Source organism: Boleophthalmus pectinirostris, unplaced genomic scaffold, assembly GCF_026225935.1.
Source record: "Boleophthalmus pectinirostris isolate CB_2022bp ecotype Guang Dong unplaced genomic scaffold, ASM2622593v1 HiC_scaffold_17, whole genome shotgun sequence".
In the NCBI taxonomy this organism is placed as follows: Eukaryota; Metazoa; Chordata; class Actinopteri; order Gobiiformes; family Gobiidae; genus Boleophthalmus; species Boleophthalmus pectinirostris.
The window spans coordinates 17,420,683-17,436,385 of NW_026571115.1; the positions used below are offsets into that span (position 1 = coordinate 17,420,683).

The 15,703-nt window shown below is 37.8% G+C and overlaps 3 protein-coding genes across 7 annotated transcripts in view; 1 reads left to right on the plus strand and 2 right to left on the minus strand.

Moving 5' to 3' along the window:
- tnfsf14 (TNF superfamily member 14) lies at positions 1 to 2,882 on the minus strand. Its single transcript, XM_020934917.2, has 4 exons — positions 2,597 to 2,882; positions 1,702 to 1,741; positions 1,355 to 1,435; positions 1 to 1,279 (listed from the first exon to the last, which is right to left on the minus strand). The coding sequence occupies exons 1-4, from the start codon at positions 2,798 to 2,800 to the stop codon at positions 897 to 899; spliced, it is 708 nt and encodes a 235-aa protein (XP_020790576.2). The 5' UTR covers positions 2,801 to 2,882; the 3' UTR covers positions 1 to 896.
- tmed1a (transmembrane p24 trafficking protein 1a) lies at positions 2,754 to 12,439 on the plus strand. Of its 2 annotated transcripts, XM_055152833.1 has the most exons (5): positions 2,754 to 2,865; positions 3,985 to 4,106; positions 9,968 to 10,065; positions 10,137 to 10,314; positions 11,353 to 12,439. In XM_055152833.1, exons 1-5 carry the CDS (start codon positions 2,799 to 2,801, stop codon positions 11,575 to 11,577), a joined length of 690 nt encoding a protein of 229 aa, XP_055008808.1. In that variant the 5' UTR covers positions 2,754 to 2,798; the 3' UTR covers positions 11,578 to 12,439. The 2 variants fall into 2 exon arrangements, with proteins under 2 accessions (XP_055008808.1, XP_020790436.1); XM_020934777.2 differs by lacking the exon at positions 2,754 to 2,865 and having other exon boundaries at positions 3,758 to 4,106; positions 11,353 to 12,437.
- Positions 12,436 to 15,703, minus strand: part of dnm2a (dynamin 2a) — a 27,678-nt gene continuing 24,410 nt past the window's right edge. For 3 of the 4 annotated variants that reach the window (XM_055152832.1, XM_020932920.2, XM_020932912.2), the window contains one exon: positions 13,559 to 15,567. In XM_055152832.1, the coding sequence (XP_055008807.1) occupies positions 15,495 to 15,567 (73 nt within the window). In that variant the 3' untranslated portion in view covers positions 13,559 to 15,494. Of the gene's footprint in view, positions 12,795 to 13,558; positions 15,568 to 15,703 lie in introns of those variants that run through there. The other variant, XM_055152828.1, reaches the window with a different exon arrangement.

Sequence of the window (15,703 nt, forward strand, 5' to 3'; positions counted from 1 at the left end):
CACACTTTTACATCTTTATTACACATTTGTATATAACACCCGGGCAATTTTCAACATATTACATAGAAATCGTAACAGCACAGTGATTGCATTAAAGTGCATCAATATCAGAAATAAGTAATAAAAGAAAGAGAAAATTATTATTAGCTCTGTCTTTCAGGAATCCGCACCCCAAAACATCAGCACAGCCTGCTTTAAAGGTACACTGCATAACATTTGTCTAGAATGTTCCACAGTATAGACTAAACCGACCTTTCAGAAGAGAGACAAGAAGTACAGCACTACACTACATTACAATACAGATCTGTGGAGCCGTAACACTTGCCCCTATTCACAGAAGGAATTATTGTATTTTTGAACAGTCAAGCACCCGTAATAAATCAATTCTAGATGGACATATTTAATGTCATATCATGGAACATTCCAGGCCAAGCAAAAACATCTCCATAGAGACAAGTAGGTAGCGAACCCTCTACCAGCAAAGTTGCTCAGTGCACTTTTAAAGTCTGCTGATAAAGCCATGTTTACAGAAGAGTATCCTCGTACATACAGTTATAAATAAACAAAAGTAACATAACTCCATGTTTTACTGTAAGAAACTGTGCAAGCATGCTTTTTTTGTTTGTTTTTTTTTTATTTTATTTTTTTTAATAAAAGACAATGTCACTATTTCTGTGGGTGGATAATATTTAGAAAACTTAGCAATTAAAGGTTATAAGACTATCTAGAAAACTAGAATATATTAGAGTAACCCTGAGATGTAAAACATTTTTAAGCAATGCACAGTTTGTGACTTACAGGAACAAGAGTAGACAGTTTTCTGTAAGCTAAACTATCATTATGAGGGGTCTGAATCTAATGTATATCTTTACTTTCTTACATTTCAAGTATTTTCATCAGATCATGTAAGCACCAAACACATTTTCTGTGGGATCGTGATGTGCAACATGAGAAGTATCACCGACTTTGACAAAAATGGCATCGTCTTTGTAAAAGTGGAAGACTCCAGCCAGAAAACTGTTGGAAGGTCTTGAAACTGTGGTCTGCATGGACTTCAGGAGTGTGATGGTCTTTTTACCAAGGTAATATTTTGTTTTCAGTTCAATTGAGTGACGAACAAGGATGTCGACATTGAACGTGACTTTGGAGTAAATGAAGTAATAACCATTTTCGTGGAAGATGAGGGAGCCATCTTTGTAGCTCACTTTGTAGAGGAGAGGGTCTGCTATCTCACTCCATGCCATGATGTCTTTTGCAGGGGCTGTAGCATCTAAACCATCTACCAGAATGAATATGAGAGTATAAATATGACTTTCAGTATCATTGGTGCTTTCTTATATGTTTGAACATTTACCTGTGAGATGGGCCAGTGGTTTGGACGGAGCTTCCACCAGTCGGGGCCATTTGGTGGGTAAAGGTCTGAGTGCGGATGCTTCTACAACAGAGCACAGGGCAATTCATCTAATAGATTAAATATCTGTGCAAACGTAATTGAAGGCAGTTTACTTTTTTTTTTTTAATAATAGTATATGAGAAGAATAAAAATATAAAGACCTCCCTCTGTTTGAAAGACAAACAGTCCCTGCTCTGACATTGATTAAAATCAGTTCAAATTGCTTAGTGTATACAAAAAAATGTGAATTTTTTTCCCTCCTACAGCCCATTATATTTATGCAACAGAGTTTGAGTAAAAGGACGTACCATTGATCAGCTTTGCGGCGGAAGGCAGTGCAATTTCGGTCTGTGAAGAAAACGTATAATGATAAATGTTTTGTGATCAGTGGTGCTACTTTATCTCAATTTTAAAATCGGGAATAAATAATGAAATAATAGAAATATAAAACATTTGGTTTGTATTGCATTAAACCCAAAGACATGCTTCTAAATTATAATACACTTTGTACTGCCCATGAAGCGATGAGGTGATTTTTGCAAGTTTGCATGTATCAAAGTATCAAATATCAACTACTTTTATTGGGGTGATATTTAATTAAGCATATGTTTGTTTTTTTTATTAAGGACATCTACAGATTCTGCTTTATACTTGTGTTATGTTATATTCATAGTTTAGAGTCCTAGACCACTTCCTTTATGAGACCAAACGGGGACATTTGTGATTGCACAGTTAAAGCTTTTCAGACCAGATGTGCCCTTTGAAGGAACTTTCCACTCACCAAAAATTCAACATGAAACCTTAGATCATGCTAAAGCCTTAAGTAACTGGGCCTGGTTTTACCATATAGCCATTCTTTTTCTTAAATGTGGACGAATCTCAAAATGCACAACTTTGTCTATAAGAAATATACATAAATGGATAAAATGAAGCGTCAATTCAGAAAATTCTTTAAATGGTAATTCAATACACGTTGAAGTTGACAAAAGGGTTTACAATTGAAATTGAATCTCACCATGTCTTAGTGGAAACTTTCACTTAAGTAATGACAGCACAGCAGTTTTCTCGATGTGACTAAGCAGAACTAAACTCAACGCATTTATAAAACAGTTTCTTTGAATTAATATTACACAAATACAAGTGTAACTAAGGTTGATAAAATACACAATTTAATAACAAGATTTCTTATGCTTTCATACTCACAGGTGGAGACGGGTGGTAGAGGCGGTAGATGAGCCAGGCCTCGATGACCATGCCACTCAGAGCCACACTCACCAGGAGGAAGAGCAGCACCTGAGTGGTACCGATGTGGCGTTTTCGTCCGGGTCGGGGGGGCAGAGGAGGGGGCGCTGTGTGGTAACTGTCCACTGTGAACACCGTGGGGCACTTGAGACCTTCCTGAGTCATGGTGTCAGCAGGTTCACTCACACTATGTCAAAATGCTCCTCCAGTGAGACCAGAGCAGAGACAGTGTGAGTGTGACAGACATGGGTGGGCTTTTGAGTGATACGTGTGAAGACAGAGACAGGAGGGGCCTGAAACTTTGATTTGTTACGTAATATGACAGAGAGAAGAGTAGTGAACGGTGCATGTCTTATAATATCGACTGAGTGTGTTCAAAAGTTTTTAAGTTTTAGTTTAAATAGCAAACACGGAGAACAATATATAAATATATAAATATTTTTGCACAAGTGTTCAGGCTGAGTTCTATAATGTATGTGAAAATATCCCTGTTATGGGTTTTTTTACTCCTAAAATAACTTAATATGTTTTGCCACTGGTTTGCATATGATTTTTATTTGGGAAGTCCAGATAAGTCTCTGCTAATTTTTTAAATTTATAAGTATCAGAGAAGTGTGTATTCGGGGATGCCAGACAAGTATGTTTAATTCATTACCTTACAATCTGAGGGCTTTATTTGAAATTTAACTTTTCATCTGAGCTTCTAATTTAGTAGTGTTTTATACTTTTAAAGAAAAAATATTATTAATATAATTTTAATACTTTTTATCATTTAATATGTGAAGAGCTTTATGAAACCAAACATCTGGATTTGAATGATAATATTGCATTGAAATGACTTAGAGTATATTACTTCTAAAATGTTAATTATTAACATTTAAATTGTGACCTGAATATTCACAACGAATCCACAAATAGATCAGTTAAAAAAATCTTCACATTTCAGTGCAGTCCTAAGCAAATAGACAATTGAAATCAGGTTTAGTGCATACCCATTAGTAATACAGTAGTTTCCTTGGTTACCTCTTGGTTACTAGGGCTTCCTCTATTGGAGGAGATGAGAACTGCAGTACATGTACTAGTATGTTGGGACATTACTTGGAGGATCCATAGGCCTCAGTAGTACAGACTAACACGTGGTCATGTGACACTCTTACACACTGACAGCTTTGCATGCGCCTTTATTTCTCTGTATCACTATTGGTCAGTGCTGATAGTGACTCCACTCATTTTCTCCAAACAAGGAAGTATTATCTGTTTGAAAGCTTTATGGAGTAGTGAAGCATTAAGAAGTTTTTGAGTTACCATGTTTTCAGAGATACTTTTGCTGCTGTTGTTTCTTTCCGTAGACATGACTGTGAGCCTGGGACCAAAGCAAGACATAGAAATTACATTTATATTACCCGCTGGTTCAACCGAGTGCTTCTATCAGCCCACGAAGAGAGGAGACACTATGGATTTTGAATATCAGGTAAGGCCACTCTTGTACCTGTTTATAGCGTGTTGTATTTCATTACTATCACCTTTCTCGTTAGTGTAAAGTTTTGAAAAGCTCATGTTTTTTTTGAAAAGTTTATGAATAAGAATGTGGCTTTGAACTTTGGTCTAGTGTGTAGACAGATAAGGCTCCCACTGAGACTGCAGATATGTTTGACAACTAGAAAAACATTGTTGTAAGATCAAACACTGAGTTTCTGAGTACAGTATATCTTTTTGTGATGAAAGATTATTAATAATGGTTGCATAATGTTTTTACTTTTAATGTCAATATTGAATCTGTTTGTATGCACTTGACTCTGTTGCAATAAGAAACAGTGAAAGTTAAAACTATACCACAGTACAACAACAACAGCAAGCAAAGCTCCCCACAGTGTGTATTTTGCAATGATATAGTAACAATCAGCAATAAATATTCTACCTTACAACATAGCCTTACCATGCTGCTACTACTACTACTACTACTACTACTACTACTACTACTACTACTACTACTACTACTACTACTGCTATTGCTTGCATGCACTGCATAGCATTTCTAGGAGAAGGTCTGCCACCTGCTTGTCTCCATGGAAATATTAAAATGTTACACAGTATAGATTAAATCTACCTATCACAAGGGAGACAAGCAGGTTACAGCACCATGTTACTTACAAGTCAGATCTGTGGAGAGTCACTCCTATTCACAGAAGGAATTACTGTATTTTTGAGCAATAGAAACACTCATAAAGAATAAGTACCAGATGGATATGTTTGATGTCATACCATGGAACATTTCAGGCAAAGCAATAACATCGCCATGGAGACAAACAGGTACAATGGACCTTCCACCTGAAAAGTTGTGCAGTGCACCAATAATACATCCCTGACCTTTAACCCCTTAATTAAATAAGCCTGAATGTAATGAAATTAAAAGTTAAAAAGTTTTTCTTCATGCTTTGCTCAGGCTAGTAAAGGTGTAGTATCATGTGTAATCCTACTGTAGTTTACATTGTCTATTCATATATTCTGGCAGTTATCTCTGATTCAAACAGACATAATATTGTATCACAGTTGCTCTCCTGTGTGGTGATCTTGGTTTACAGAAACAGTCCAGTCTACAAAGCGTTTCCTGTGTGCATTCTCTTAGTCACTAGATGCTCTGAGACTGCGTGGGCCTCCTGCTCTGACACTGCACTAGCCACAGACCAGATACACGGCAGCTTGAACTTGAATGTTCTGACTCAGTTTTTCAGTAAAAGGAGAAGTAGTAAAGTAAAAGCATCCCATAAAAAAGAAAAAGAAAAAAAAGGAACTTTCAATTATTTGTAACAAGCTGCATTTAATTTATCTTGAGTATTTTCCTTTTTTTTTAAATCAACTTTCACTACCCTGTTTGACTTCAATTGCACACACTTCGCATTTGGACTAAACCAGGTCTACACCAGGACCAGGATCCAGGATCAAGGCCCAAGTCTATATCAGGACTAAAATAGGGTTTAAACAAGGACAACTAGAAAAGCACTCAGAGAGCGCAGACCTCCGCCAAGGACTACCCCCATTTTTTATATAAATTGTGATAAAATCAGTCTTGTGGATCAGATCCAGATCAGCCTTTGGAATATGAAAGAGGATCCCATTGTCCATCCCTGAGTCAAATTTCATGGGGTTTGGTCAATAATTAACCGAGATATTGAGAAACAAAATTTTTGGCCCCATTTACCACAATGTTAACTAAAATTTCAAAGTGATCCAGAATCCAGGATTTCTTCTGGATCACCCCCAAAATGAAATCAGTTGTTCCTTTTCACATTTCCAACAAATCCTGAAAATTTCATCAAAATCAGTCAATAACTTTTTGAGTTATGTTGCTAACAGACAAACAAACAAACAAACAAACAAACAAACAAACAGACAAACAAACAAACAAACAGACAAACGCCGGCAAAAACATAACCTCCTTGGCGGAGGTAAAAATAGAAGTGTCAATGCACCCATTTAGAGATTAACCACTTTATCTGTTATTGATATTATCAATACACACAAAACTTTACTTGAACACTTAAATGCAAATAGATAATTACTCAAAATGGCTCTCTTGAAGGTTTGTGGTAAAAATCTACATTTCTGACCAAAAATATCAGCAGAGCTTATCGGCCATTGGTTTCTTTGGAATCTAAACAACCGGTATTGGCATCTAGCCAGGCTGGCGCCACCTAGTGCCTCTGATCAACTTCATTTCTCTCCAGAGACTAGGTCAGGAATCAGAATACACTATACGGTTTGCAAAAAGCACGAGTTTGGGCACCAGCCAATCAGTGAAGAGCCACACATTCTGTGTTGGAAACAATTCCAGAGATCGAGGATTTAAAGCTGGAACAAATAGAATGTTTGGTGAATTTTATCAAGGGGTAAGGGGAAAGACATTATTGCCCTTCTTCCTATGGGATTTGGGAAAAGCTTAATATACCAGTTAGCCCTGTTAGCGGCACATTACATACGTCACAACCAAATAGCAGCGATTGGTTAAATTTAAAAAAGCAGGCAAGGCAAGTTTATTTGTATAGCACAATTTGTACACAAAGTAATTCAAAGTGCTTTACAGAATAAGAAATACATTAAAATCATAATAAAAAACAAATCAAAACATAAATAATCATGAAGATTAAAATTAAAAAAGAGAGACATAAATTGGAGAGAAGAGTGCGGAATGAAAACCTTTCAGTTATTTGCACAGTTAAACAGAAATGAGCCTGGATATAACAGTGTCACAGAAGAGTCTGTCTCACATGTTCAGGAAGACTGTTCCAGGTTTTAGCTGCATGAACCTGAAACGCTGACTCCCCTTGTTTAGTCCTGACTCTGGGCACCAGCAGGAGGCCGGTCCCTGAGGTCCTCAGAGTGCGAGATGGTTCATATGACACTAACATGTCACAGATGTACTTTGGTGCTCGGCCATGGAGAGACTTGTACACAAGCAGAGCTGCTTTAAAGTCTATTCTCTGAGGCACAGGAAGCCAGTGCAGAGACCTGAGCACAGGACTTATGTGCTCGTACTTCCTAGTTCGAGTAAGGACCCGAGCTGCAGCGTTCTGGATGTTCTGCAGCGTCTCACAGCTCGTTTGGAGAGACCAGTGAGCAGACCATTACAGTAGTCTAACCTACTGGAGACAAACGCATGGATAAGTTTCTCCAAGTCTGCTTTAGACAGTAAACCTTTGATTTTTGCTATGTTTTTTAGATGGTAAAAGGCTGCAGATGTTATTGATTTGATGTGGCTGTTAAAGTTCAAGTCTGAGTCCATTATTACCCCTAGATTTCCTGCCTGATTTGAAGGTTTTAGAGAGAGAGACTGGAGGTGACTGCTGACACTGTCCCTTTGTTTTTTGTGGACCAAACACTATGACTTCAGTCTTGTCAGAGTTTAGCTGGAGAAAGTTGTTTTGCATCCACACACTGATCTGTTGGATGCAATGACCAAGTGAGTCCACTGGTCCATAGTCTCCTGCTGCCAGAGAGACGTAGATCTGAGTGTCATCTGCATAATTGTGGTAGGACACATTATTGCTGCTTATTAACTGGCCTAATGGCAGCATGTAGAGATTGAACAACAGGGGGCCCAGGATTGACCCCTGAGGCACCCCACAGGTCAGGGCCATGTGATCTGAGACACAGTTTCCAATTTCAACAAAATACTTCCTGTCTTCTAGATAGGACTTGAACCAGTTTAGTACAGAACCAGAGATGCCCACCCAGTCCTCTAGTCTCTGTAAGAGGATCCCATGATCGACAGTGTCAAAAGCAGCACTCAGATCTAACAGGATCAAGACTGAGACTTTGCCTGCATCAGTGTTCAGGCGGATGTCATTTGTCACCTTGATAAGAGCAGTCTCAGTGCTGTGGTGGGCTCTAAAACCTGACTGGAAAACATCAAAGGAGTTGTTCATTTGGAGAAAGTTCGTAAGCTGTTGGTAAACAGCTTTTTCAAGGACTTTGCCAAAAAAACGGCAGATTTGAGATGGGTCGGAAATTGTTCAGTACTGTGGCATCAAGACTGCTCTTCTTTAGGAGAGGCTTAATGACCGCAGTTTTCAACGCGTTTGGGAATGTTCCAGATTGAAGTGACATGTTCACTATGTGAGTGAGTGGTGAAAGTAAACTGTTGAGGACAGACTTTAGAAATCTAGTGGGTAACATGTCCAGGCAGCAAGTAGATGAACTCAGACTGGTAACGATCTCTAAAACAGTTTTGTCAGTTACAGGTGCAAAGTGATTCAGCTCTAAGTGTCTCTGTGGCTGCATGCTTGTTATTTGTGTTGTGGAATTGATGGCATTTTTGATGCCCTGAACTTTGTCATTAAAGAAAACTGCAAACTCATTACATTTAGATGTGGAAATTAGTTCTAGTGGCAGTGGAGCTGGAGGGTTTGTTAATCTGTTCACTGTTGCAAACAGGACACGAGAGTTGTTACTGCAATTACCAATAATGTCCGAAAAATACTTCTCTCTTGTTTTACTCAAAGTGTAGTTGTACATATGCATTGTTCCTCTGTAAATCTCATAATGAACCTGGAGGTTTGACTTGCGCCATTTCCGCTCAGCCTTCCGGCACTCCCTTTTCTGTGCTCTGACTGAGTCATCATTCCTCCACGGAGCTTTTTGCCTATCTTTAACCATTTTAACCTTTATCGGGGCGATGGCATCCAGAACATTCAAAACACTCAAAGTCACAGAGTTCAACACATCATCAACATTAGAACATGAGGCAATTTCAAAATGTATCATTTCCATGAACAGTGCACCTGTGTTATCATTTATGTGTCTTCTTCGAACAACTGTAGGAGCAGCCGGTGGTTTGGGAATAACAGACAGGTCAAAGAAGACACAGAAATGATCAGACAGAGCAACATCAACCACACTGACATTTGAAATATTTACACCCTTTGTAATGAGCAGGTCCAGAGTGTGCCCTCTGTTGTGAGTGGGCTCACTGACATGCTGAGTCAGTCCAAAAGTTTCAAGGACAACACTAAGCTCTTTGGCATTTTTTGTCACACACATTATCCACATGTACATTTAAAATCAACCTGTAATGACTAAACCATCAAAAGTCTGTGCAAACAACTGAAAGCATCTCAGTAAAATCATCAATAAAACTTTGACAGTGCTGAGGAGGTTTGTATATGACGATGTAGAGTATGGACGGTGATTGTTTTTAGCTCCATTTTGAAGGAAACATACTCAAATGATGAAAACACCCCAAATGACAACCTGTGTGTAACCAAATGATCTCTAAAAAATGCACACACTCCTCCACCTTTTTTATTTGCTCGTGTTTCAGATTCAAATTTGAAGTTGGGAGGGGTTGATTCCACTAACACTGCATGACCTGTGTTTTTGTCAAGCCATGTGTCAGTTAAAAACATAAAGTCAAGATTAAAAGAAGAAATAAAATCATGAATTAGATGATTTGTTACATAAAGATCTGACATTGAGCACAGCAAGTTTCTGATTAGTTTCAGTAGGACTGAATGTTATCTTCTTACAGGGAATTTGAACTAAATTTGTCTGATTAGACAGTCTAACTGTCCTTCTTTTAATCCATCTATGTAAAGTACCTGCCTACTGTCAAGCGAATGAATTCTATCATCAGATCAGATCTGATGAATCAGGCTAATTGGCATCGGCCATGGGAAAAAAAAAAAAAAAAAACATATCGGTTGATCTCTGCACCTGATATTACTGTTGGTGTCTTCTAACTTCACTGTACTCTATGTTTATGTACCACAGCCAAAAAGTTAAACCAAATTTCAAAATATGTCATACAACAAAATGGTAATGCTCTTGTACAAATAGGTAATTGCTGGGTCAGGCCTGGACGTAGGCTTCTCCCTGATCTCCCCCAGTGGACACCGACTGGTCTCTGACTTCAGGAAATCCGACGGCCTCCACATGTGCGTTTGACCTTTAACCTCTCCAAATCCGTGTTTATTTACTCTAGACTCACTGTGCCCTCTCTGTGCAGGGTGGACCCCACAGAGGATGGGGACTACCGCATGTGCTTTGACAACAGCTTCAGTAAAATGTCCCTGAAGATGGTTTACTTTGAAGTGGTGCTTAATGCTCAGAGTGACACGAGACAGGAGGAGTGGGACGAGATGGACGAGGACAATCTGCTCGAGTACAAGCTTCAGGACATCAGAGTGAGAAAGAACTTATCTACACTCATATAACCGTTCATGGGTTTCAGAATTATGAAAAAAAAAAGATATTTTGTGTCAAATAGTTAATTTTTATGGGAATGGTGTGGAAGATTAGTAATAGCTGATATGTTTGCAACAATGGTGGAAAGTAACGAAGTGCAATACTTAAGTACAAATTTTAGGTATCTATACTTTACTTAAGTAAATTTTACTGCGGATACTTTTTACTTTTACTTTACTACACTGAGAACATGCATCTGTACTTTCTACTCCACTACATTTTAGATCTGGACTGAAAAGTAAAAAGTACATAGACCTTAGTACTGAGACCTTTTTAGCACACTTTTTAAAAGAGTTTGTCTCAACTTTGAGCAAACCAAATACACAAAAACAGCTAGAAGAAATCAATTGAATATCTTAAAATCAGCTAAATTCTTTATCAGAATTGCTACATTCTATTAATTGTTCTAAAAATCTCTGCAAAATACCAAGTATGTTTTTAAACAGGTACTTAATACTTTCACTTAGGTAGATTTTTTCATGTGATACTGTAACTTTTTTTTTTTACACTTTTACTTGAGTACATTTTTGCAACTGTAATACCAATATGTTGTATTTCAAGATCTCATGTCCTTAAAGGTGCATTGTTACTTTTCTTGTGAAGGGTCTGCAATGGAGATGTTATTGCTTTGGAATGATTTACAGTATGGTATTTAACCTTTCTATCACCATGGAGACCAAACCAGACCAAGTTACAGGTCAGATCTGTGGAGAGGCAAACCCACTCAGTGAGAATACCTGTTTTTCTAGATATTTTTGCGCTATAAAACCACCTGCAATTTCATAAATATAAGGTAGCTCTGTTTAATGTCATACTGTGGAACATTTCAGTGACATATCCATAGAAACAAGCAGGTGATGGGCTCTCCACCAAAAAAGTTACACAATGCACCTTTAAAGGCAATAATATAAACCAGCTTGCTGCTGCCTTGGTGAGAAATAATCATGTATTCACTTTTATCTTGTTCTCTCCTCCAGACCAGTTTGGACACAATCCGCAGACATTTTGACAGGACCAGGCTGGTGCAGGCTGCTCTCCGTGCATTTGAGGCCAGGGATCGTTATCTCCTGGAGGATAACTTATGGCGGGTGTCCTTCTGGTCCTGTCTGACATTGCTTGTGATGCTGGGAGTCGCCACTGCTCAAATTTACACTCTGAAAAAACTGTTTGATGACAAAAAGAACGTACGCGCAAAGGCTTAAGACTTTTTCTAAAGACATTCAGCGAGTTTTGGGATTTTATTTTTTATTTTTTGTACTTGAAATTATTAATGCTGTATGCCACTGTGAAATTTTTTATAAGGGAAATTATACAGTATAGTATTTTAGAAGTAATTATACACTAATGTGGAAGTTTGTCAATGAATTGAACCAATGATTCACAAAAACTTATAGAAGTCTAGTTGAATCAAAAAACCTTTGCACAATATTGCATAACCATGTTGTCATCTTATTTAAAGGACTCATATTACGCTATTTACTGATCTATGTTGTTGTTTCCTCATCACAAACATACCTGGAGTTGAGCGTGTTTCATTCACACATTTAGAACACGGACCTTGCATAATGAGTTCTTCTCTCAAACAGAAAACACTCTATTCCTCTATGTGATGTCATGTTGTAATACAGGAAGTGCTCCAATGTGGTTTTAAACTCAATACACTTTAATTAGAATCATTTGGATAATTTTAGTCCTATAATTGCCCATCTCTAGTGAACAAAAGGTAAAAGGAGCGGTTAACATGAAAATAATCACTAAATGCCATTTCAAGGTAGAATAGAGCGTTTTGAGCTTTAAGGATGTACACCGATTAATAGGCTAATGCAGGAATACTCAAGAGTGTGAATGAAATAAATCACAACTCCAGGTATATTTTTAATGAGGTAACAACATTCTAACATGGTTTAAAGCTCCCAAGAAACCATTTTGTGTAATATTGGACCTTTAAATACAGTGGCAAAGACAGCGCACTGCATTAATTATTTAAGCAGCTAACTTCTTCTGTCTTTATTTTACCTAGATTTTCATATAAACATTTAAACTTGTAGCAAAAGAAAAAATGTAATAAAAAACCCTTTATTTACAGATTTTCCCTGATGCAAAATATTCTGCACATTTATAGAAATGTACATTAAATGCATTACTTTGGCACATCTAGAGATAAAACATATCTAGCTTCTCATTTTGGCTTAAATGATTGTATAGTAATTTGTGTTAAATTAACTAAAAGTATATTTTTAGATAGCTTATGTACATAACATGCAAAAATATTATAAATCAAAACACACATTTGTTCACTTCTAGTTGAAATCAGTAACAACACTGAGCAGTTATTGTCCGGGAGGCATCGTGAGGTGGGATCCAGTGCGCAGGCGTCAGCAGTCACCACTGGGGGCGACGTGGAGCCGGAGGAGGGCGCCTGTTCAGAACAAGCCAATATTAATCATTTGATCTTATTACGGGGCCTAGTGCTGGTTCTTTGAGTTTCAGCAAAAAATAAATGGGGAGAAGAAAGAAATGAAGTAACAGATGCAGATTCTCAAGGTAACGTAAAAGAAAAAATGTTCTCTTTTGTTAAATAGACCCTAATGCAGTAGGCCTAAAAGAAGACCAAAGAGAAAGTAGATAAGGAGAGGGTTTAGAAAAGAGTTGCTTAGTATCAGAGCAGAGGATAAGAGCAAGGCAGGTCATTTGCCGTTTTGTTAACATCCTGTATAAAAATAGTAAAAAAGAAGAAGAAATAAAAAAATGAAGACATTTCAAAAAGGTAATTTGACTCAAGTGAACCTATAGTCATGTGTTGTCAAAATAACATAGGAAGAACTAAAAGTGAATACAAGGCTGTGTACATTTCAGTTGCTCTCAGTGCACCTGTCAACGGGTGGGTGGAAATACATGAGACAAGGGCCATTGTTTTGAGAGCTGCTTGTGAGTACTGACGGCACCAGGCCCGGGTGCGCACCAATCTGACTTCCATTAAGTGGCATTATTTTAGGCACCTGAAATGAGGGTGCCAACATTTTTAACAGAGATTGCAATGCACCTTTTTGCACTCCTGTAGACCCGGGTTGCCATGGTAACATGTATTAGAAAATGTTTCCATGTGCAACAATAAATAAAAGAGGTGTTTGAAAAGAGAAAGTGGGGCACAGAAGTACACACAGGGAGAGACCAACCACCAAACGCCAGAGCTTTTTTTTTTTATTATTCACAACACCCTTTATTTCACTCTCCAGTTTCCAAATCAGGTCAAATCAGTTCATTGCTACAGGCACTTGACAAAAAATAAAGGGCTTTCTTGAAAACAAAAGATATAGAAGAGAGAAGCGGGTATACACACAATTTAGGAAAAAATACTACAATATTACAGAGAATTTACAGTGTTCTAGCACTGGTTAAAGTGACAGTCAATTTGTCAAACATCCAATTTAAAATACCAGCTTGTGGCGAGTATTTGAGGTGCTTAATTAATAGATTTCAAAGGAGTTTATTAAAACTGTCACCATAACCCCAAACTATGCACTTACATCAAAAGTATATTCTGTCCCAGGCCTATTTATTTATATAATGAATAATATTATGTAAGGTCATATAAAGGTTTATCAAGACAGAATATGCTTTTTGTACAAGTCTCCCACCACCATCACCTCTACTGCTGATTAAATGAGAAAGCGCAACATCAAAATAACCCAATGGCAATCCCCTTTCCACCAATTTCATAAAATATAACAGAAAATACATTATGTTAATACCATAGAAGCTTTTATTATTAATTAATAATTGTCCAGCTCTATGTACCCAAAAATACATTGCAAGAGGCCAAAAAGTTGAAATGATGAAGGAAATGCCCAGCTGATAAATAATAGTTTGAAAGTTCATACACCAATTCATGAATGTTAGTGCTATCTTAATGTTATTTGGGGCAAAAATAATGTAAAATATAGAATACAGGTACTATGCTATGCTCTGGTATGTAAAAAACAACATAAATCGCATGCTGATTTTCTTGCCTATACGCCCTGCATTTCTCCTAAATTTAAACATGAAGGAATGAAAAAAAGTTGATATAAATGCTTAAAGTCTTTTGGGGTTGAACGAACATTGAGAAAATTAATTTTTAACTGTGATGATAAGGAGAGAGCTTAGGTCATGCTTTGCCCTTGCTCTATTTTTCTGTGCATAGTGTTAGTCTATTCACACAACTGGAAGTGGTTGCTTTCTTATGACCATTCCAAGTTTTAAAAAGCCATCTCTCTTAACATACAAATTCTGACTTGCGTGCGTGTGTGTGTTTTGAATTTTTAAAGCTACATTAATCATTAAAAGTCACTCAAATAAAATACAAGAACAAGATATTGCAAAATAACAGTCACAATATTGTACTGGTTGAAATCTAGGAGGATTCCATAAAGGGATATAGTGTTTAGGGGTGAACGAAACAGGAAGGGCGGGGTTAAGGTTTTGGAAAGGCTAAACATCGGATCAGAGGAGGCTGTAAACCAAGTATTAAAAGGTATTGTCCACAGCAAAATTGTTCAAGTGGTTAAAAGGCGTAATCATTATTGTAGACACTTAAAGCTGCACTATGCAACTTTTCTGGTGGAGGTTCTGTCGCCTGCTTGTGGTCATAGAGATGTTATTGCTTTGCCTAGAATATTACCTAGTATGGCATTAAACTCAACTGTCTCCATGGAATCAAACTTACAATTCAGATCTGTGGAGAGGTGACTCTGCTCACTGTAAAAATTGAGGTTTTTCTATGTATTTTTGAGCAATAACACATCCATAGTGAAATAAAAGCCTGATAGATTACATTTAATGCCATACTGCGGAATATTCCACACAAAGCAGTAACATCTCCACGAAGACAAGCAGGTGAAGGAACGCCCCAATCAGAAAAGTTCCACAGTGCAGCTTTAGCAGTTCGACATTAGCAGCTTAACATTGCTTAATCGGACATATTGAGAAGAGTGGATGATATGACAAAGCTTTAGCCTTTCTCCTTTCACCCTCACGTGCCATGTACAGGCCTAGAAAGTGTGCAGAGGAACACACAGAGGAAGCACGCCCCTCCCCTCACTCCCAAACCCAACACCAAAAGATGGGCCCGGGCACAGGTCTAGTCTAGTAGGGAGGGCTCAGCGGGGCGGATAATGGTGGGCCGGTGAGAAGGAGCACCAGGGGGTCTTCGGCTGCAACAAGGAGAAAAGATGGAGGAGTGAGAGAGAGAGAGACCAAAATAACCCGATGGATATAAAAGGAGAAAAGGAGACAGTAGGTTGGGTCCTCGTGCTGGCATCGGATTATTATTAATATCAGATGGAAATC

Bases quoted from the DNA above. Each gene is read 5' to 3' on its own strand.
- tmed1a (XM_055152833.1), top strand. From the start codon at position 2,799: ATGGTGTCAGCAGGTTCACTCACACTATGTCAAAATGCTCCTCCAGTG. The intron at 2,866-3,984 runs GTGAGTGTGACA...TTCTTTCCGTAG, and splicing joins GAGACCAGAGCAGAGACAGT to ACATGACTGTGAGCCTGGGA. The intron at 10,066-10,136 runs GTGCGTTTGACC...CTCTCTGTGCAG, and splicing joins AAATCCGACGGCCTCCACAT to GGTGGACCCCACAGAGGATG.
- tnfsf14 (XM_020934917.2), bottom strand. From the start codon at position 2,800: ATGACTCAGGAAGGTCTCAAGTGCCCCACGGTGTTCACAGTGGACAGT. The intron at 1,436-1,701 runs GTACGTCCTTTT...GCTCTGTTGTAG, and splicing joins CGCCGCAAAGCTGATCAATG to AAGCATCCGCACTCAGACCT. The intron at 1,280-1,354 runs GTAAATGTTCAA...TCATTCTGGTAG, and splicing joins ACCACTGGCCCATCTCACAG to ATGGTTTAGATGCTACAGCC.